Source organism: Caenorhabditis briggsae, assembly GCF_000004555.2.
Source record: "Caenorhabditis briggsae complete genome, chrI, whole genome shotgun sequence".
NCBI classification, from domain to species: domain Eukaryota; kingdom Metazoa; phylum Nematoda; class Chromadorea; order Rhabditida; family Rhabditidae; genus Caenorhabditis; species Caenorhabditis briggsae.
Genome location: NC_013489.2, coordinates 3,323,880 through 3,345,488, shown reverse-complemented (window position 1 = coordinate 3,345,488; position 21,609 = coordinate 3,323,880). Strand labels below are relative to the sequence as shown.

Sequence of the window (21,609 nt, the reverse complement as noted above, 5' to 3'; positions counted from 1 at the left end):
AATGTTACACTTTGTTACGGTTTCCTTTACACATTCGAGCCCCGACGGCTATGGCTGACTGATAATTCAGTCAGTCAAGGGTTTAAGCTGTGTTCGAAAGTGTATTGAAGATTGGGAATTGTCTTGAATTCTCTGAAAATCTTTTAGAATCTTCCTTCTCTCCTTGAGTAGATCCTAGATTTTGAATGATTTTCTTAGAATTCATTTGACATTTCTCTTGGTTTCCTTTACACTTTCGAGCCCCGACGGCTATGGCTGACTGATAATTCAGTCAGTCAAGGGTTTAAGCTGTGTTCGAAAGTGTATTGAAGATTGGGAATTGTCTTGAATTCTCTGAAAATCTTTTAGAATCTTCCTTCTCTCCTTGAGTAGATCCTAGATTTTGAATGATTTTCTTAGAATTCATTTGACATTTCTCTTGGTTTCCTTTACACTTTCGAGCCCCGACGGCTATGGCTGACTGATAATTCAGTCAGTCAAGGGTTTAAGCTGTGTTCGAAAGTGTATTGAAGATTGGGAATTGTCTTTTGAATTCTCTGAAAATCTTTTAGAATCTTCCTTCCCTCCTTGAGTAGATCCTAGATTTTGAATGATTTCCTCAGGATTCATTTGACGTTTCTTCTGGTTTCTTTACTCTATTATTGAAAAGTTTTTTACTTGAAAGAAAATCCATTTTTCCTATTGACCCCAACAATTTTTTTGAAAAGACAGTAAATGTTTTCTTGAAAACCCGGGCAGAGACGGGCCGGGCCCTGAAAATTCTGAAAAAAGCCCGGCCCGGCCCGGCCCGTTGCAAGTATGTTTTTAATATTTTTTGGGGGCCATTCATAGGTCTATTTTCATTTATGAAAAGTCAATAATGTTTCGAGGTCGTGGCCTAGAAATCTCTGAATCTCGTCAAGTGCATAACTCACATGATCCTAATCAAGCGTGCATGTTTCCATGGAAACTATGAGAAGAAGAGAGCAAGCACTTCAACATTCGTTCCGTTTTTCTTTTCTTTCTCCTTACATCTTTTTCAATGTCCTAGAATTTCAGACATCCCAAAATGCTCAGTTTCCAAACTTCTGATGGTCAAATCGTTGACGCATCAAAGATGATTTTCCTCAAATCGACCGTAGTCCAGAATGCAATCATTAAAAATCGAGGAGTGGCTCCAGAAGTCATTAGATTGGATGGTGTCACTGGAACAACTCTAAAACATATTATCCATTTTCTGGAACACTACAAAGATGCTCCAGTTGAAGTGGGGATACCACGAGAGCTCACTGACTTCGATAAGGAATTTTTTCAATCCGCTGGAAATCCAGAGTTATTTAAAATGACTTGCGCCGCCCATTCCATGGATATCAGACTGCTAACCGTAGCTACAGCAACGTATATTGCCCATATGGCTGAGGGAAAATCAACAGAGGAGCTTCGAAATATGTTTGGGATTCCTACAGATTCCGAGGACGAAGAAAGAGCGAATGAGGAGGAACAAGAAAGCAATGAGTGATCAATATCTGCACGAATTGAATAAAAATGTATTTTAATTATTTTTCAGCCAATAAACTTTTTGAAAATATTTTTTCTAACTTTCTAGAATTTCCCAGAAATCGACAGTTTTTGAATTTTTAGAAATTAAAATTTCTTGATTCAGGAATTTTCAGAAGTTTCAAAATTCTTGAATTTTTGGTTTTTCCGAGAAAATTGAAATTCAGAACATTTAGAAATTTGAATTACTTTGGACTTTAAGGATTTTCAGATATTTCGGATTTTTTTTTAAATTATTGATTTTTATAATTTTTCAAAATGTTGAATTTTTGGATTTTTAGAATTTGAGTTATTTCGGAATTCAGGGATTTTAGATTTTTCGAATTTAGGATTTTACGAAATTTCGAATTTTTTCAAGTTTTGAATAATTTTCGAATTTTTACAGTCTTGAATTATTTTGGAAATTGTGGATTCTTTCAAATTTCCAGATTTTCAAACATTTTGAAATTTTGGGATTATTTAAAATTCGGCCTTTTCAAATTTTTTTAGATTTTTGGAATTTTCGGATTTTTCAGAGAATTTTGAATTTTTGGATTGTTTGGTTTCCTCAGATGTTTTCAAAATTTTGGAAAATTTTTTCCAGATTATGCTAGTCTCTTCAACTTTCCCTAAACCCTCTAATAGAAGGTCACTACATATGTGCAATTTAAGCTCACTTATCTCCATTTTTATAAGAGATATCGAAAATCTGTCAACTGATAAAGTATTTGTGATATTATGATGAAAGTGCAAGTATGGGGTGGCCTTCTATTAGAGTGTTTACGGTATTTTCTATCTTATTAATTGTGTTTTTTGAAATAATGCGCTTTTTTAAGTTTCAGACATATGTTCTCTAGGGTAATGTCTATCACAAAAAAACACAATCATTGTCATGGATACCTAATGAGAGGGGTGTGTCTCGAAACTCGGTTCAACTTTCAATATACGAAATTGTCTTCAATCTAGAACTTTCAAAAGCTTATTTAGTAGCTTCAGTGAAAAAACTTATATTTCGATTGTTTTTTTGTATCCTGAATTCCTAAAATATAAATAGAAATTTGTAGATGGAATTATCCGGAGAACGCAAATTACGCTTCAAAACATCAGATGGCAAAATCATCGAATCCTATGAAAATCCCTTCAAACTCTCTCAAACAATCAAAGATTGCCTAGAGAATAATGGAGGTATTCCGGAAGAAATTCCCCTGGAATCCATTTCTTCAACAACTCTGAAAAATATTATAAAATGGTTGGATTTTTATAAAAATCTTGAATTCGAAGAAGAAGTTCGAGACGAGCAAGGACATCTTGGAACATGTTTTCTTCAAGAATTCGACATTAAATTTTTCTCTACAATTGACTTAATCGAGATTAATCAGATTCTAAAAGCTTCCAAGTTTCTGGATATCGATCGTCTTAGGAGAGCTGGATGTGCTCATATGGCAACATTGATTAGAGGAAGTAGTGTGGAAGAGATGAAGAATTTCTTTGCTTTCGATTCGGATGATGATGAGGAACAAATGGCTTAAAACTTTACAAACATCACGAAGTTCTTTTTTTTGTAAATTTGTTAAATTTCAATAAACCTATCTCTCCTCTTACGTCTTTGTATTCGACCGCACATTTTTATCCACCTTCACCACTCCCTTCGAAATGTGGCCGCGTGGCGCAATGGATAACGCGTCTGCCTACGGAGCAGAAGATTGTAGGTTCGAATCCTGCCGTGGTCGAAACTTTTTTCGTTCATGTTATTTACAAAGAACCGAAACTTTTTTGAAGCTGTCATCTCTGAATTTTCGTCTGAATACATATTTCGAAAAGAATCAGGATTAAGGTTGGCTATGGGGCGAAATGGGGCGATCCCCCCCCCCCCCCCCCGCGCCCCGGGCGCTTGTAACTTTCAGAGTAAACTAGTTGAGTACCTTGAATTGCAAAAAACAATTCGAAAAGGAAGTTACTGTTTCATACAACAAAAAAATTTTTCAACAATGACGAATCCCCGCCCCGCTTTCGGGGGCTCCCGAATGAAGCGGGGAGCCCCGTTGCCAACCCTAATCAGAATAAATCAATTTCGTTGAACAATGTAAACAAGTTAATGATCACACTTTGAGATGATCATAGATTGCATTTTATCATGATAAAGTTTGAATTTTCAGAGAGAACAAACAAATAAACGATTTTTTTTTCCAAAAAAAAGTAATTATCCCCCGCCAAATCGTCTTGCCTCCAGAAAATCAAATTTTTTTAAAAAGAATTTTTTCAGTTCCATAGTCTCTTTTATCCTATATTTTATAGCCACTCCGGTACAAAGTCCTCGGTACCCAAAGAACTTTTTTTCATTTTTTTTTCCCGCGTTTTCCATTCTTATCAATTGTGTCAATCAGACAGATTGGTCGGTTTTTCGAATAGATTGTAGCTAAGCACTTGATAAGGTTATAACCCCAGTGGTTCCACCACCATAAAAACCGATCTGATGTTTTTTTTTCTAATTTTCTTATGTTTTTTTTTTCAAAAATTGTCAGTTTGGAGCCTCTACCTCAATATCTTCTTTTTCCTACTCGTCCCACATGATTCCCCTTCTTCCCGCCTGACATCACACATTCTTATTTGCCCTCTTACACATTTGCGCAACATGGCCGCGTGGCGCAATGGATAACGCGTCTGCCTACGGAGCAGAAGATTGTAGGTTCGAATCCTGCCGTGGTCGAAACATTTTTGGTTTCTATCAAACGCTAGAATTCATGTCCCAGTCGATCACCACTCGATGATCACTTTCTGAACTGTTCTTCTCCCCCTTCTCCCCCTTCATAAGCCTGTTTGATGGAGGTTGTTTTGCTAGTCGAATGGGAGACGAGACAGTGTGTCTATTGAAGAGACACCAGATATAACAAGACGTCCTTCTCTCTTCTCTCTCACATCTCTCTTCTTAGTATTGTTGACCCGGTTCTCTGTGCTCATCTATTCGTTTTTTCATCATTTTGGTAAATTATTTAAACTGAACTTTTCTTCCAGAATAAAAAAATCCAATGAAAATCGGCTGAAAAAAATCAAATAAAAATGGAGGGAGTTATAGAAAATGTGAACGGAATGGTTCAAAATATCAGAAGACGTCAGATGAGTATAACCGAAAGAACCGAGGAATCAGTGAGACTTGGTGTCCAACAAATGGATAATGGTGTTAAGGTAATAAAAAATTTTCAATAGAGCGAATTTTCTTACTTCCAGAAGCTCAAAGAAATTTCCATAATGGTTTTGGAGACGGGTCTTCGTCTTCCCGGACTTTTATTCATTGAATTGCTCTGGAGATATCAAGGAGTTTCATTTGAAGATATCCAGGATGGAGTCATCAAACAAATGCCATTGTCCTACTTTGATATTCCCACTATGTTGGATTTTGTACACCGGAGAAATTTCGACCATCATGCAGCCATCATTTTGAGCTATTTTGGTCAGTGAAAACGATTTAAAAATATTTTATTTATGTATTTATTACAGTAATCTTCATAAGTCTGATGTTTTTGACACTGCCACTAAGCCGTCTGATCCGAATGTATTCGCACTTTTTGTCGATTTTCCTCTTCGGCGTAGCTTATAAACTATCCGCGATTTATGTGGATTTGGAGTTGAAGAGCAATGAGGAAGAGCTGAAATTGGATGGATTGATCAAGTTGGAGAGGCATGGATTTCATTTTTTGGCGCAGGTAAGAAAAATGCAAGAAACCGGAACTTTGCGGTTCCATAGTTTCTTTTAGAATCAATATTTTTGGACCAACTAAACTGGATATTATAGAACTCGAGGAGTACTACAAAATGATAAAATTTAGAAAACTGTATCTTGCCTATGAACAAAGTTGCAATCCAAAAAAAACAAGTCTGTCCCGACACGGCACGATGGATCTCGGCCACTTTAAGGCTTGCAACTTTGTTCATATACACTATACAGTTTCCCAAGTAGTATCATTTTGTAGCACTCGTCGAGTTCTATAACATCCGGAGGCCCGCCAAAAGTCCGTCAATGGACAACTGGACGCACAGAACAAAACAAAAACCAAAATTTTCCAGATGCTTCTTGTTGTCCTTCAATCGATGCTTCTAGAAATTGACGGTGAGCCATGGAAGTTTGCCTTACCTGTGTTCGCCCTACCAATTGTCGCAAGAATGGGAGGATGTCCAAAAGACAAACTGAAGAATGGTAAGAGTAGACTAGAAACTACAAAAACTACAAACTACAACTTAAAACCTAAAACCAAAAGACTAAATAAATTATACTTACAACCTACAACAAACTACAAAAAGCTACAAAATACAAAATACAAATTACAAAACCTACAAACTACACAATTTCCAGCTCACAACTACGCTTGCACCGGAACCATGGTCTTCATCGCCACTTATATTCTCTACCGAGGACCATCTCTTATAAAATCGGCCAAAACTGCATTAAGACAGATTAAGGCAGTTTTTATGGTTCATGGGCTGGCGGATGGTGTTTCAGTTTTATGGAGAAGACTGAGAATCCTAGAATTGCTCACTTTTACGTGGATCACAATGTTCCTGATGGTTCTTTATGTTGAGCTGATTGATAAGGTAGCATATATTTTTTGTAGAATTCCAGCTACAGTAACCCGAAATTTTCAAAATCAACAGAAAATAGTCGAATTTGGTTCTTAAAGTGTTCTGCTTAATTTTATAGACAAATGTTGAGTTTCATTAAAAAAAACTGGAAAAAAATACGAAATTAAAAAATTTATTTTCCCAATTTTCAATTTCAGAATTGTCAGAGGCTTGCCAAGAGCTCTAAAATAAGAAGTAACATGAAATATTAGTTTATGGAATTGACATTTTCCAAAATAACAGAATTTCGGAACTATTCAAAAGAATTCAAGAATTAAAGTTCAAATTAATTCAAACATTTTGAAAATTTTCAGAATTTACAAAACAGAAATAGATATTCATTTTGTTAGTTGACAACTTTTTTGTACAAATGTGCCCTAATGAGATATAGGGTCCTCCAAGACGCCACCCTAGTGCACTTATAGAAGACCACCCAAACCATCAATTTTGAGCTCAATTATCTCGGTTTCTATGAGAGATATCAAAAAATTTTCAACTAATAAAATATTGGTGATATTGTGATAAACAATTTATCAGTTGACATATTTTTGATATCTCTCATACGAGCCGAGATAATTGAGCTCAAAGTGAACAGTTTCGGGGACATTCAATTAGGACAAATACGGTATTTACTTTGACCCAATTCATCTCGGTTCTTGCAAAAGATATCAAAAAGTGCTCAACTGACGAAACGCTCATTATGATATCCCAAACATTTTGTTAGTTGAAAACGTTTTTGGGCAAATGCACTCTAAGAAGATAGAGCTCCACCTGAGCAAGCATACCGTATTTTCTCCAATAGACGCCAACCCTATACGTCCACTTTGATCTCCATTATCTCGGTTCTTGTAAATGTTATCAAAAAGTGATCAACAAGAAAAATAATTTTGATATTATAATAAACATTTTGTATGTTGGCCCCTTTTTGAGATCTTCCACAGGAAATCAGATATTGTCTCAAAGTTGACATGTTGAGCCATTTAAATAGTGTTTACGGATGCTAGATGAAGTGCAGCTCTACAGAAAGGTTGTCAAAAAGTTTTACGGATCTAAAATTGGCCAGTTCTGCAGAACTTCTAGATATAAAATTTCAGGGTCGCACCTGGTCGGAAGTCGGTCGAATCTTGTTAACCGGAGTTGCTGAAACGACAAACACACCAATCACCCTAGCCGCTTTAGCTGTATCAGTCTCTTATGTCTGTAAATGGATTGCGGATCTTACGAAATTGGTAACCGGAGGAGCTAGAAGTCATGGACACGTTCTTGCGCATTCTGGGTAATCAAAATAGCTTCAATTTTTATTGTTCTGCAAATTCGGATTCCAGATACACTGAAGCTGTCTCCGTTGTTATTTTGTGTATCCAAACGGGATTTCTTGGCATGCAAGTGGAACAAAAAACCATTCTACTAGCTCTAGTTCTCTATATTGTGATCTCTGCACTTCTTCAGTCTCTCTTTGAAATTATTGAATTGGTCCTTCTGAATCTCCCCTCTTCTCCACAAGCCACAAAATCCAGACATGCTAGATGTATTGCAATTGCATTGCTCCTAGTGGTTCTTCCTTTCTTCACTACTAGAACCATGCTGGCATTCCTCCCAATCGATATTTATACAGCTATCATTATAGCTAACAGCGCTACAGTAGCCGCAAGAGCTATCGGAGTGGTTCTGAAATATATTGTGCTTATTGTGGAGGTGAGCATTGAAATTCAGCAGAGCGCATTGAAGTCAAGTTTTACAGACAAAATCCGAAGAGCCGTGGGAAGGAATCGATGATATGATCTACTACATCGATTGCTCCAATAAAGGAATCGAATTGATCGCAGCCAACGTAGTCTTAGGCTTCGGATGCTATCAGCTGGTTGCAGTTGGATTCAGTCTTGCCACATTTGCGATTCTCCTGTTCCACGTCATAGTGAACATCTACAAACGGGCGGGACAGACATTCCAGTACATCAAGAGTCGAAATGCGGCAGTCAAGAATATCAATAGACTGTCGAAAGCAAATGCAGTACAATTGAAAGGTGAGATTGGAATTTTTCAAGGAAAATCTCAAATTCTGTATTTTTGCAGAAAGAGAAGACGTTTGCGCGATTTGCTTTATCGAAATGAAAGAGGAAGCGAGAATAACCCCATGCAAACACTATTTCCACGGACCATGTCTCCGAAAATGGCTAGCTGTGAAAATGGTGTGCCCGTTGTGCTATACGTACATGAAAGAAGAAGACTTTGGTGGAAAAGGAACTGCCAATCAAGCACCAGTTGAAGAGGAAGAAGACGATGCAGCTGGCGGCGCGATCGTTTTCGATTGGGACGAATTTTTCTTTATCAGAGGAGATTATTCTATGGTGAATCCGGCTGATCCGGTTCGAATCGCGGCGAGGGACATGTGGCCACTGGCACCAGAACCGTATGTCTTTTTTAAACTAAAGTTTAAATTTTCATGAATTTTTCAGACCACAATTCGAAAGAGCAATGATGGCTGCGATCGAGCGAGAGGAGAGAGCCGGCGAGGAGGATGAGCTCATTCTTGCGGAAGATGACTAAAATTTGTTAAATGAAATGTTTTAAATAACTGATTACCCAATTTCATTACCCCCCCCCCCCCAAGTGCACACGCGGGTCGGTGTACGTGTATATACCTAAATTGTTACCCCATACGGCATTTGCTCAGAAAAATTGATAGCTCGGGTTGAAGCCAAATAAAGTAATTTTTCTCATGTTTTGTTTTTATATTTGAAAGAAGTTGCTTTATTGGGCGAATAATCGGAATTGACCAAAAACCATATTTGCGATTTCGTAAATTAATATTTCCGGTAAAAAATATTTTCAGCGAAGTCTCAGTTCTCACAAAGTCTTCTCTTTTCCTCTGAAATTTTCTCGACAAACGAATTTACTGATAGCTACGGTAAACAATTCTGCAAACACCACCACGTCAGATTGCACACTACCTAGAATTCTTCTTCTGCTCTATTTTCTATTTGTTTTTATTAAGTTTAGCAGCTAATTAATTAAAAAAAATGTTTTCTCACATCAAACAAATAATGAAAATGTTCCTTATTAATCAATTTTCTTCAGAAATGTTCCGTCCGGCGGCCAGAGAAGTCGTCAAAATTCCCACTCGGTTTTTCTCGTGCAAATCGGAACCAACAAGAGCGGCACCAGCAAAGAAATCGACTCGAAAAGAACTCGCTGGACTGATTCCAGCTTTTCCGTAAGGAATTTCGAAAATTCCTTCAGAAATAAATTTTCTACGTTATTCCAGAGAAATCTACCCAGATTTTCTGCAGTCACCAGTATGGAATCGTCGAAATGCGTTGAAAGAGGAGCTAGAGAGACAGGATATGCTGGAAAGGCGAATGAATATTGACATTCCAGAGTTTTATGTTGGTTAGTTATTATCTCCCTTCGTTTTTCGCTCATGTATGCTATTCTTCAGGTTCCATTGTTGCCGTGACCTCATCAGACAGAAATTTGGGTTCTAAAGAACATCGTTTCGTGGGAATTTGTATTCGTAGAGAGAAAGAAGGACTCCTTCATCAGTTTACGCTAAGAAACACTATTGAGAATATTGGTGTTGAAGTTATGTACGATATGTACAATCCAACGATTAAAAAAATTGAAACTCTGAAACTAGAGAAACGTTTGGATAGTGATCTGACGTATCTGGTGGATGCGCTTCCAGAATATTCCACATTCGACTTCCATATGGAACCTCAGGCTCATCCAGCTGGGACACCTATTCCTGTTAACGAGGTAAAAGTAAAACTGAAGAATCCGCCATGGACTCGTCGTTGGGAAATCCTGAGCTATCGTGGAATCGAAGACACATGGACACAAGCGACGCCGTGGTTTAAGAGAAAGCTGCATAAGACACTGGTCAACGATTACGAAAAGTACGATCTGATTGCCAACTACAGAACTGGGTCAACCAAGGAGCAAGAGGTTTTTGTGCAGGAGCAAATGCAAAAGTTCGAGAAGGAAAGACACGCCGCCGGTTTGACGCGTCGTCGAATTCTGAAGAGTGCTGCATCACACAAATAGTCTTAAAATTATTTGTTTTGTTGTTTGTTTTTTGTTCTAGAAATTTCTAGGTTTAGTATCTAAATAAAAATGAATAAAATTTTTTGTTGCTTATGCTTTGCATCTCTTTAATCCATACGTTTGGACTTTTATAGTGTTTTTAAATAGCTGAAATTCGAATTCCCCCGTAAATTTCCGCCGGTGGAAGAGCGAATTTCGCCAGCCACGGCCACGGTGTCAGTGGCTTGCTTGCGAAAGATTACTCAATTGATATCCCGTTTTTTCTAGAATATATGTCATCACAGCGGCTGATAAAATTGCCGCATAGAGTGATTTTAAAGCTACACGGTGCCGATACGAACGCCTTCCTTCAGGGCTTGATCACCAATGACGTAACGTGAGTGCTAGTTGTGAAGAAACTGAAAAAAATACTTCAAATCTGAAAAATTGCCCGAGTTTTCCAGAAAACTGCAATCTCAAAACGGTCTCGCCGCGTTTCTTCTCAACACCAAAGGCCGCATCGTCGAGGATGTTCTTCTTTGGCGACGTGGCACCGATGACGTCTTCTTGGAGTGTTCTAAAGCGAATCAGAGTGTTCTTGTGAAGGAAATCCTAAAGTATCGATTAAGAAAACGCGTGGAGATTTCTGAAACTACGGATCAAGTCTTTTTCGAGCAAATCTCGACAGATAAGTCTTCTGAATACCGTGATCCCCGATTCTCAAACTTTGGAGCTCGTGTATTCGGAAATCCATCGTCTTCAGAGGTTAGCGAAAATCGTGAAGCCTATGAAAACCTGCGTCGCTCGAATGGAATTGCAGAAGGTGCTGTTGAACTAGCGGATTTGTTACCTTTCCAGGTGAGACCTTTTATAAGCCACGTGGCAAATTCCTATGTTCCAGGCAAACGGCGACCTTCTCAACATGGTTTCACTTGATAAGGGATGCTATATTGGACAAGAATTGACAGCAAGAACCGCCCATACAGGTGTCATTCGTCGGCGCATTCTACCATTCGAGTGTGAGGGACAAGTGAAAATCGGAGCCGATATTTTGGATGAGAAGAAGAATAAAGTTGGGAAGGTTGGTGAGAGCACAGGGATGTATTTGGAATTTGGAATTCCGAGAATTCTGAATATTTCGACCGAAATATTGAAAAATGGCTAAAAATCGTCGGAATTGACTAAAAAATGACTGAAAATCGACTGAAAATTGGTTTTAAAATAGGCAAAATAGAAGGAAAATTGACTGAAAATGACTGAAAACCGTAAAAACGAAAAAAAGAATTCAAAAAAAAATGGAAAATCGGAATATTTTTGAAAATTTGAAAATTCTGAAATTCCGAATTTTTCATAATCGAAATATTCTGAAATTCCGAAACCTTGAAAATCTGAAAATTCCGAAATTGCGAATTTTTCAAGTTTTGAAAATCGGAATATTCTGAAATTGTGAAATTTTGAAAATGGTCAAACTTCGAAATTACGAATTTCCCCAAAATCAGAATTCCTTTGGAAATCGAAACATTCCTAAACCCCAAAATTCCGAAATTACGAGGTTGCGATTTTTTGGAAAATCGGAACATTTTTGAATCCCAAAAATCCGAAATTTTGAAAATTGGGAAATTCCGAAAATTCTGATTTCCGAATTAAAAAAATTGGAAACTTGCAAAATTTGAATATCCCAAAGTTCCGAAAATTAGAAAATCTTAACAATCCAAAATTATGAATTTTTCAAAACTTGGATATTTCAAAATTCCGAAAGTTTAGAAATCGGATTATTCCGAAATTCTGACTTTTAAAATCAGAACATTCTGAATTTCTGAATAAATTCCGAAAAGCCACGTGGATTCATCTGAAAATTCAAAATTCCAGATCATCTCCTCCGACTCCACCCGCTGCTTGGGAATCCTCCAACTCGCATCGTTCAAATCGCCGAAGTTAAGTGCTGATGACGTGGCACTTACTGCACGACAACCCGAATGGATGCCTGATAAGATTTTAGCCAATAATAAGACGAGAACCAGTTTGACGGATTCTTAAAAATGAATTTTCAAGTCTTTTAAATCCTGTACTAGTTATTTTTGTACTTTTAGTCCTTTCCTGTCTTTCATTTGCCTTTTTTAAAATTCACAAACTTTACGGATTCTAGTCCCTTTTTTATTGCTCAATGATGTTTTTTTTTCGTTTTTTCTTGGTTTTAAAGAAGTTCTTTTCAGACATTTCTAGTTATTTTTTCAGAGGTTTTGACCTATTTTTACTTTATTATTTTACATTTTCTCCTTTTTAAAGGCAAATTTTCAATTCCAGATGTCGAAGAGTCAAATCAAACGACTCCATCAACAACAGGAACTGGAGAAAGCAGCGGCGGTAGTGAATCAAGAAGACGAAGATGTGGAGCCAGTAGTGGTGCAACGGAAAGGGCCAGCGAATCGATTTGCATTTTTCGATGAGGAAGATGACGTGGCAAGTGATAAATCGGAAGAGGCAGATGGAGTAGACAATAATGGTCCATCGACATCTGACGCAAAAGCCAGTAAGAATAAAAAGAAGAAGAATAAGAAGAAGGAAAAGAAGGCGAAGCAGGAGCACGAGGAGACGGAAAATGAGATGTTGGCGAGGCTCGCTAATTTGGTAGGTGATAAAAATCTAAAAACCTATTTTTCAGTTGATCTTGGACCATTTTCACAAACCTGCGGCTCGGTTCTCAAGTTTCAGATCGCTCTGAAAGTTTTGAAGGGTGTCAATAAGACCTAGATTTAAAAAACATTGCAGTCACAGAATTTTTGAAAATTCCTATTTACCGACTTCTGAAAGATGCTTCTTTCGGCTTGTTTTTGTACTGAAAACGTGGTGGGCTTAAAAGAGTCTGAAAATAGGTTTATAATAGGACTGCATTTGTCTTGAAAATAGGCTTAAAATCATATTTGTAACGGGCCGGGCCCGCCATTTCATAAGTCTTGAAAATTTCAAAAAACACATAAGGGGGGTGGGCCCTTATGTGATTTTTTTCGATCAACATTTTTTTGAATTTTAAGAAAACAGAAAAAAATGGAGAAAATTATATTGAGAGTACCGGGCCGCGAAAAATACCGGGCCTTGAAAAATTCCTCAGGCACGGGCCCGGGCTTTGGCCGGTCGGCCTGGAATTTTAAAAGTATATTTAAAATAGGGTTAGCATATACTTAAGAATATGTTAAAAATAGGCTTAAAACATAGACTCAAAATAAACCTTTAAAAAGCCTAAATACGAGGATAATCGAAAAAGCCTGAGAACAAGCTCCAAATTTGCTTGAAAAAGGCCTAAATTGACCTTGAAATAGTCAAAAATTAGGCCTGAAAATAGGTTTGAGAGAGGATAAAAATAACACTAAATTTAGTTTGAAAATGACCGAAAAAGGCTGAAAAAGGAGAATTTTCAGAATATGCAAGAGAAGCAATTGGCTGCGACAGAGGATGCTGAACCGCCTCTCCTAAGCGAACTGTTGAAAGTCGAAATAAAAATGTTTGATATATTCGGAGAACTGAAAAGAAAGCTTGGGAAGACGTTCAAGGATGTTGTCATCGATGAAAACGATGAGAATAAATGGCCACCGGGGAAAAGAGCAACCGGGCGAATTCTGAAGAACAAGCCAAGATGGTGGCCGGACAAAAGCAATGGTCTCTCCATGGAAATTGTGCAACCGGATCGAAACAAGAGCAGCAGCATGAACACTTGGTTCAAAATTACACACAACAGTGATTACGGAGAGAGGGAGAGGATGTTCTTACTGGCTGAAGCTGGTCATAATGTCGAAATAATTCAAGACATCTTCGCTTCGAGTCCATATCATTTGAATTGTCTTCTGATGATGGGTCATATGAGTCGAATGAACGATGACTTGAATACCGGAGCTGATTTTATTGGTAAGATTTCTATTGCACCAAAATGTTCTGCGTTTTTTAACAATTAAAAAAAATCAAATTTACAATCAGGATCTCTTACGAGCTAATTTCTAAAACCTAATTTTGGCCATAATTTTTTACAAATAACCAGGTCTGAAATTTTGTTTCGTGGCTTAAAACTGAAAGACTTTTTAATCGAAAAAAGTTATTGTCCAAAAAGGTAAAAAGCGTTCTTAGAGGAATTTTTTTCAAATTGCAAAAGTTCGATTTTTTGGGATTTTTTTAATGAAAGTTTCGGAATTTTCGATTTTTTTTTTCAAATTAATGGTTTCCAAATTTGCTTGCAGTTATTGTCTGAAAATACGCAATTTGGTGAAATTCAGTAAGTACGCTCTATTCTGAATTTTCCCAAGTGTCCACTAGAGCTTGCTATCTATGCTGAATCCGCGAATTTTCACGTTTGTCCAGTAGAGCGCGCTTGCTACCCTTCATCGCTGAAATCGCGATCTATAGATAATCCGAGAGAGCACACATACACGAGGGTCTGTTGTGCTGTTGTGATAGATGGTTCGTGTTATCGATGAGTGCATCATTTTGAAATTTGAGAGTTAGATGTGCAGGCACATAAAAGTGGGTACGGTAGTAGTAGGGGTTACTGTAGGGGGAAGCGGATACACGTATGTTGATTTTGGAGAGATCTTCAAACAATTTTCAGAACGCGGAATCTGGTTCGTCGATCAACACTCCCATCCCACCTTCTCCCCATTCAACTGGACCCATCGAATGAGTTATTTGGATTTTGAGAACCGCGCATTCTATCTACTACTTCATCGTCATATGCTCAACGCAGCTGGCAAACGATGCTTTGAGACCGCGTTCAATACCGGAAAGCTGATTTTCAAGCTGGATCCAAGTCATGATGCTCTCGCTATGCTCTCTATCATCGATACATACGCTTTAAGAGCCAAACTATACACGTGGATTGAGCAGTTTTATTCGGCGGCTTGTGTAAGTCTTGAGAGAGAAAGGTTTCCAAAATTGACATGTTCTGTTTCCAGGACCTCAAAAATCTGGACAGCCTGCCAAATTGGCAATATTCCAAGGCTCTTGCGAAATTCTTCCTGGCTAAAACCGACGAGGAAATGGACCAAGCTCGTAAACTTCTCTGTGAAGCCATCCGAAAATTCCCGTCCGTCGTCGCTGCATTGTTGGATCTTCTCCAAATTCATCCTGATTCTGCTGTCATGAATTGCAAGTTTTTGACCGCGGCTTCTGCGGAAAGGTAATTGCCACTAGATTTCTCTCTCGTTTCTTAATTTTTCGTTTTCAGAGAACCGGACAGTCTCAAAATTCTTGTCAAAATCTACGCGAAGCAGACAGAAGAGATTTGGAAGGATCCAGCAGTGTTGCTCTTCTTGGAACAATCCGCCCAGGCAGTTGCCGCGACACAATCTCTTTCTGAAAGATTGGAACTTGAAGACTGGGCAGAGAGGTGAGGTTTTGAAATTGTTAGATTCTGAAAACTAAAATTGCTTTCAGACGCCCCAAATACTATAGTGGCCGCTCCCCGAACGTCGAACGTTTGGCTCAATTGCTCGAAGTGCTTCCAACGGCATCCATCTCCAACCCAGTACCACCGAAAAACGGACGTACTCCATATAAGAAACTCTACGTACCAAATGTTCCTATTCGTCCCGACCAAAGCCTTGTCGCAGGCCTTCTACAGTCGATTGCTCCATATTTCGACGGAGAGGAGACATTCTACAATCAATTGGCTCGTTATGGAAATGAATTTTCCCAATTTCTTTCTCACCGATTTCTTGCCCGGGCACCGGTGGATCCAGAAGAAGTGGCCATTGAATGGGCGGGGCGTCGAGAGGAATTGGATGAAGCGAGACGAGAAGCAAGACGACGTCAGAGACAGCAAGAAGCCGGTGAAATTATCCACTTGGATTCAGATGCTGAGGAGCCCCGAGGAAATCAAGACGGCCAGAATAATTGATTCCATTATCTTCGATTGGATAACAATTTTTGTGATAATTGCTTTTCCATCTGTTTTTCTTTAATTTTTTCTTTAAGTGTAAACTTTTGAAAATGACGACAATGATTTATTAAAAGGCACCTGGGGAAGGGATTTAAATTGGAAAATTATACAAAAAAGAAGCTACCGGGACCACCCGTAGAAATTATTAGTTTTTCACAAAAAAATTTAGCTAGTTGCCCAGCAAATGGGCTGAAATCGATGGTTTCAGAAATTCGAAAACCACGACCAGGATGACGACGGCGGAGATGTAGAGCGTTAGGACGAGGGTTAGCTCCATTCTGGAAAAAAAAGAATTTTCGAATGTTCAGAAAGTTTAATTTTATTCGGATATTTCAAAATTTTGAATTTTTGGAATTTTTTTTCAATTTTAGTAATTTAGGATTTTTCTAAATCTAGGAAGTTAGGACTTTTTTTCAAAATTTATTGTTTTGGATTTTTGAATTTTTTGTGTTTTTCACTATTTTGAGTTTTGGAATTTTCAAAAATTTCGGATTTTTGAATTTTTTCCAAATTTTGATTTAAAAATTTTTTGGTTTTCTCAAAGTTTTTGTAATTTTTCAAAATTTCAGAATTTTCGGATTTTAAAACAGTTTTTTGGAAATATTTTATTTTTCAACTTTAATGGTTTCCAAATTTCTAAAAATTGCTCTATTAAAGAATTATCAATGGAGCGAACTTGCCAAAACTCACTTTGTTAGTGTGACACCGACAACTTCTGGTTTGTAGTCGAGCTGCTTGCAGTTATTGTCTGAAAATACGACATTTGGTGAAATGCAAATACGCTCTATTCTGAATTTTTCGATTGTTCACTAGAGCGCGCTATCTATGCTGTACCCGCGATTTTTTTGTTTGTCCGGTAGAGCGCGCTTTCTACCCTTCTTCGCTGAAATCGCGCTCCATTGATTTGTCCGATAGAGCGCACATACACGAGGGTCCTAGATTGACATTGCTGTTGTGATAGATGGTTCGTGTGATCGAAGAGTGCATCATTTTGAAATTTGAGAGTTAGATGTGCAGGCACATATAAGTGGGTACGGTAGTAGTAGGGGTTACTGTAGGGGGGGGGGGGGAGAAGATACACGTATATTGAATTTGGAGAGATCTGGAAAAGTTTGGAAGATTGAGACGGGAGAAAAAAAAAGAGATAACAGGGATTCTGAGAAGAACAAATTCGGAAAATTGCGAAAATTTCAGATTTTTTGATTTTCAGTCAGACAAGTGAAAAAAAAAACGAGAAAAATAAGAGAAAAGTTTTTAAAATTCCCCAGAAATCGAAGATGTTTTTCTAGCTTTGGCCTTGCGATTAAAAATTTTTGGATTTTTCAAAAACTTGGATTTTAACACTTTTTGAGTTTTTTCTGATTATTGGGAATACCGTAAACACTCTAATAGAACGTCACCCGATTCGTCAACTTTGAGCCCATGTATCTCATTTTCTGTGAAAGATATCAAAAAGTGATCAACTGATAAAATATTGCTGATATTATAATAAACATTTTATTAGTTGACAACTTTTTGATATCATTCAAAAGAAGTGAGATACACAGACTCAGACAAGGACGGTCCGGGTGGCGTTCTATTAGAGTGGTTACGGTAAGTAGATTTTCGGATTTTGTCAAAATTTTGAATTTTTAAGAATTTCATATTTTTGGAAACTTTGTGATTCCTTTTATTTCAGATTTTCCGAGATTTTTTCAAAGTTGGATTTTTCAGAATTTATGAAAATTTGTCTTTTCAGGAATTTAGGAATTTTTGGAGTTTTAGATGTTTTGAAAATTATGAACTTTTGAATTTTCATAAATTTTTAGAATTCCTAGAAATTCTTGACTTTCCGGAATTAAATTTGGATTTCTATGAATTTTCAGAATTTTTCGAATTTTTAGAAAATTGAATTTTTTTTGCCAAATGTTATGGAAATTTTGGACTTTTTTTAATTTTAGAACTTAGAATTTTTATGAATTTGAAGAATTTTTGGATTTTTTCAAAACTTTGAAATTTTAAAAACCTTCAAAACCAAACATTAGCATCTCGGAGGGAAATTCAAAAATAGATTTTTCCGAATTTTTCGCAGTTTCAAAAAATCCGACTATTAGTTCACATGAACTGATTCTAGAATCAAAATTTCAAAGAAGTCACCTCCTCCAAAAGTGAATTTCAAAACTAAATAAAATAAAAAGAAAAGAAAAATAAGAAAATAGCAAAAAAAAAAGCGGAGCCGTTTTTCTTTCGTCTTCCCTCCGGAGTGTGGCTATAAATTTAGCGTCGATTTGATGATGACGTAGTTAGGGCCACCAGCCTCACCTTTTTTGGGAGGAGGGTCTTCTTTTTTTGTTGCAAAATTCGCTCTATTGATAATAGTATGAATAGAGCGAATTTGCTGCAGAAGGAGGGTAAAAAGTGACGTTTTGAAAATTTTTGTTTGGTGATAAAAAACAAAACATATTTAGGTAGAGATAGAGAGCTAGAGAGGAAGTGAAGAGGCGGTGATAACCGAATTTCTTCTTGTTTTATTTTTTTATTTGGATTTTGATGACAAGCCAATAGGGGATTATCAAGATATTTATTATGGGGAGAGAACAGAATAATATTCTGGAAGTTCCTTTTTTTTGAATTTTTTCCATTTTATTTCCAGAGTTTGGTGTTCTGAGAAACTTTCTAGAAGTGGAAATTTTCTAAAATATCATTGTTTTTACAAATGTCTGGTTTTCTGGAAAAATGGAAATTTTGCATTTCCGGAAAACTGGTTTTCTGAATTTGTTGAAATTTTGGAATTATTACAAACTTAAAATTTTGGTTTTCTGGGAACTTTTGAATTTTTGAACTTTTCGATTTTTGGGAAATTTGCAATGTTTTGGATTTTTACGAAATTTTGAATGAAATGGGACTTATTCGAATTTTTTTAAATTTCCGGAAAATCGAATTATTGAAATTTTTTGGATTTTCGGAATTTGAGGAAATCAAAGTTTAGCAACTTTCGAATTTTTGTAAAACTGAAATTTTAGAACTTTTGAATTTTTGTAAAATTGAAATTCGTTCAATTTTATAGGAAGTTAAAATTTTCAATGAATTGAAATTTTTGGAAATTTTTGTCAAATTGAAATTTTGGAACTTTAGAATCTCAGAAACTTTGGAAAATTGAAAATTTGGAAGTTTCCAAGTTTTGAATTTTTGAAATTTCACAAAATTTACAATTTTGAATTTCGAAAATTCTTTAAAAATTTTCACAAATTTAGAAATTTCGGTTTTCCGAAAAAATTTTGAAATTTTCGAATTTTTGGAAAACTGATTTTCAGATATTTTTCTAAAAAAAAAACGTTATCTCAAAAAATCTCTAAAGTGCTAATTGGGTCAATTCTAACGTCAAAAAAACCATCTATTTAGGATAATTCAAATGTATGACCTTCAATCTTGCAAAAAAAAGAAAAAAACGAACAGCTGGCCCAATATGCTGTCAGCCCTATTATGTCCTTTTTTCGTCAAGATCAAAATATCTAATTTCATTCAAAAAAAAAGTAAAAAAGGGAGAGGAGTGAGAAGCCAAAAAAAAGTGAAAAAATAGGGGAAACATTTATTTTCTTTGAGGTATCTAGGAAACAATGACACTCCCTGTCTCTTTCAAAATTGACGAGCTTTGGCAAAAAATTTATAGAGATTTCTGAAGATCAATGGATTATATTTTTTGAAGCAGAACACCATTTCATTTCGATGACGTAAAAGTTTCCAGGTCAATGGCTAAATAATGAAATATTTGAGATCTGGTCTGATAACTTCGAGAAACCAGGAACTTTTTTCTCAATTTTGAAGTATTCAATATTTTAAAAAACAATTTCATGTAATAAAGTTCATGTTTTTTCCTGTTATCATTTTTTCAGCCGCTTCTATTTTTTTTTACTTTGGCGAAGTGTGGCGTCTAGTGTGGCGCAAGATACGCAAACACCGCTACGTCAAAATGCACACTTTGCAAAATTCAAAAATTAATTTCAGCTGGGTGCAAGAAAATCATCGATAAAACGAAATTAAAAGCCAAATTATTTCTGATTTTCAGTTTATAAAAAACCTTTAAAAATTTTTTCAAAATTTTCAGCTAGTCTTTCATCAAAAAAAAGTATTATGCTGTTGATGATAAATGAATTAGGAGGAAGTCAGAAGCGGAAAAAGAGAAAAAGATATTTTTTTGGAAGGAAGAAGACTGAGAGAGGAAAGAGATAAGAATATTATATGGATATTTATCTCTTTTTTTTCGAAAAAAAATAAATCCAAAATGGCATGAATGACACATTGTTTAGGATGGCATGGACTTGGATTTAGATTGAGAACGGAAATTGAAAAAAATAGACAGGATTATAAATTGTGTCTTGCTTTGCGTCAGAAGATGTAGGGGTTTTTTTTCGGTAGAAGACCGAAATTTTAAAAAATTTGAAATTTTTTACCAAAAATATACAATGATTTTCAGGTTTTTTATAGCATTTTGAAAATTTAAGAAAAAACTGACAAAGCAAATTAAATATATATTTTTGGAAAATTCTGGCTTTCTAAGAACTTGTCAAAAAAAAAGAAAATATTATAGAATTTTAGAATTTTTGGATTTTCTGAAACTCTTTACTGATTGGAGTATTCAAAACACACACATTTTCATGGTGAATGCTCTAATCGAAGGAAAAAGTTTTTTTCTTAGAATTTCTCAAATTCAAAAACCAATTGAAGCGTAAAAAGTGCATGTTATTACCTGTAACAACGCGTCTTGAATTGAACATTTCTTCTGAATTTTCTGCTCTTCTGAAGATGTGAAAATTTGAATATCGAGACCCGTTGAAGCTCTGAAAGTTTTGAACTATTGATATATTGAAAAAACTGGGGAGGAAAATAGAATAATTGAAAACAGATGAGGCAAAAAAAGCAGGGATTGAAAACGGAACAGACTGGGAAAAACAATAGAAAAGATGAGCAATTTTTATGAACATGTTCAATGGGTGGTTTAGGATTTTAGACGAGTGAAATGGCTTTCAGATGTTGGGGATTTTCTGAGAAATATATATGATCTTTGGGATGAGATTTTGAAAATTTAGAGATTAAAAAAATTAAATTTTTAATTTTTTAAAAGTTTTAGTTTTTCAGCTGACATTTTTCTAATGTTAGTGTTTAAATGATTCGAAAATATGACTTTTAAAGAAATTTTTGACATTTTTTTTTCTGAAATTTTCAACTTTTTGAAAACAAATTCGAGAATTCAGAATTTACGAAAAATCGTAAAAAATGGAAAAATTGAAAAATAAATAAATAAAAAAAACCTGAACCAATCCAAAATTTCAAGTTTGAAAATCCGAAATTCCGAGATTTTGAAAATCTGAAAAAAATCCAAAAATTGAAAAATACTTACTTCCTGAAACCCTTTCAGAATTTAAAAAAAAAAGCTAAATTTCTAAATTTTAAAAAATCAAAAAAAAAATTTAAATTTTGCTTTGAGTTTTAGAAATTTCAAAAATGTAAAAAAATGAGAAATTTTTTCCATTTTTTGGTCAAATCAACAATTTAGA

General features: G+C 35.9%; 10 protein-coding genes and 2 non-coding genes across 12 annotated transcripts; 8 read left to right on the top strand and 4 right to left on the bottom strand.

Moving 5' to 3' along the window:
- Positions 1-1,048: 1,048 nt before the first annotated feature.
- On the top strand, positions 1,049-1,498 carry CBG14876 (the record flags this gene model as incomplete). Its single annotated transcript, XM_002639019.1, has 1 exon — positions 1,049-1,498. The coding sequence occupies one exon, from the start codon at positions 1,049-1,051 to the stop codon at positions 1,496-1,498; it is 450 nt and encodes a 149-aa protein (XP_002639065.1).
- A 497-nt stretch (positions 1,499-1,995) lies between these two features.
- On the bottom strand, positions 1,996-2,202 carry CBG25199 (the record flags this gene model as incomplete). The annotated part of the gene is made up of 1 exon (XM_045242654.1): positions 1,996-2,202. One exon carries the CDS (start codon positions 2,200-2,202, stop codon positions 1,996-1,998), a length of 207 nt encoding a protein of 68 aa, XP_045099599.1.
- Positions 2,203-2,579: 377 nt separating this feature from the next.
- On the top strand, positions 2,580-3,044 carry CBG14875 (the record flags this gene model as incomplete). Its single annotated transcript, XM_002639018.2, has 1 exon — positions 2,580-3,044. One exon carries the CDS (start codon positions 2,580-2,582, stop codon positions 3,042-3,044), a length of 465 nt encoding a protein of 154 aa, XP_002639064.2.
- Positions 3,045-3,172: 128 nt separating this feature from the next.
- Positions 3,173-3,245, top strand: CBG28544. The gene has a single exon. It is a non-coding gene (tRNA).
- A 904-nt stretch (positions 3,246-4,149) lies between these two features.
- On the top strand, positions 4,150-4,222 carry CBG28217. Its single transcript has one exon. It is a non-coding gene (tRNA).
- A 350-nt stretch (positions 4,223-4,572) lies between these two features.
- CBG14874 lies at positions 4,573-8,676 on the top strand (the record flags this gene model as incomplete). The annotated part of the gene is made up of 10 exons (XM_002639017.1): positions 4,573-4,698; positions 4,741-4,963; positions 5,011-5,216; positions 5,578-5,707; positions 5,864-6,102; positions 7,224-7,405; positions 7,455-7,824; positions 7,871-8,153; positions 8,203-8,539; positions 8,586-8,676. 10 exons carry the CDS (start codon positions 4,573-4,575, stop codon positions 8,674-8,676), a joined length of 2,187 nt encoding a protein of 728 aa, XP_002639063.1.
- A 533-nt stretch (positions 8,677-9,209) lies between these two features.
- Positions 9,210-10,173, top strand: Cbr-mrpl-19 (the record flags this gene model as incomplete). Its single annotated transcript, XM_002639016.1, has 3 exons — positions 9,210-9,343; positions 9,395-9,519; positions 9,569-10,173. The coding sequence occupies 3 exons, from the start codon at positions 9,210-9,212 to the stop codon at positions 10,171-10,173; spliced, it is 864 nt and encodes a 287-aa protein (XP_002639062.1).
- Positions 10,174-10,445: 272 nt separating this feature from the next.
- Positions 10,446-12,189, top strand: CBG14872 (the record flags this gene model as incomplete). Its single annotated transcript, XM_002639015.1, has 4 exons — positions 10,446-10,549; positions 10,617-11,010; positions 11,054-11,233; positions 12,022-12,189. 4 exons carry the CDS (start codon positions 10,446-10,448, stop codon positions 12,187-12,189), a joined length of 846 nt encoding a protein of 281 aa, XP_002639061.1.
- A 267-nt stretch (positions 12,190-12,456) lies between these two features.
- Positions 12,457-16,033, top strand: CBG14871 (the record flags this gene model as incomplete). The annotated part of the gene is made up of 6 exons (XM_002639014.1): positions 12,457-12,780; positions 13,569-14,052; positions 14,747-15,039; positions 15,090-15,313; positions 15,362-15,523; positions 15,571-16,033. 6 exons carry the CDS (start codon positions 12,457-12,459, stop codon positions 16,031-16,033), a joined length of 1,950 nt encoding a protein of 649 aa, XP_002639060.1.
- Positions 16,034-16,495: 462 nt separating this feature from the next.
- CBG25198 lies at positions 16,496-17,065 on the bottom strand (the record flags this gene model as incomplete). Its single annotated transcript, XM_045242626.1, has 3 exons — positions 16,496-16,612; positions 16,766-16,787; positions 16,950-17,065. 3 exons carry the CDS (start codon positions 17,063-17,065, stop codon positions 16,496-16,498), a joined length of 255 nt encoding a protein of 84 aa, XP_045099598.1.
- A 1,665-nt stretch (positions 17,066-18,730) lies between these two features.
- CBG25197 lies at positions 18,731-18,805 on the bottom strand (the record flags this gene model as incomplete). The annotated part of the gene is made up of 1 exon (XM_045242620.1): positions 18,731-18,805. One exon carries the CDS (start codon positions 18,803-18,805, stop codon positions 18,731-18,733), a length of 75 nt encoding a protein of 24 aa, XP_045099597.1.
- Positions 18,806-20,762: 1,957 nt separating this feature from the next.
- Positions 20,763-21,257, bottom strand: CBG25196 (the record flags this gene model as incomplete). Its single annotated transcript, XM_045242614.1, has 2 exons — positions 20,763-20,892; positions 21,196-21,257. The coding sequence occupies 2 exons, from the start codon at positions 21,255-21,257 to the stop codon at positions 20,763-20,765; spliced, it is 192 nt and encodes a 63-aa protein (XP_045099596.1).
- Between the last annotated feature and the right edge of the window lie 352 nt (positions 21,258-21,609).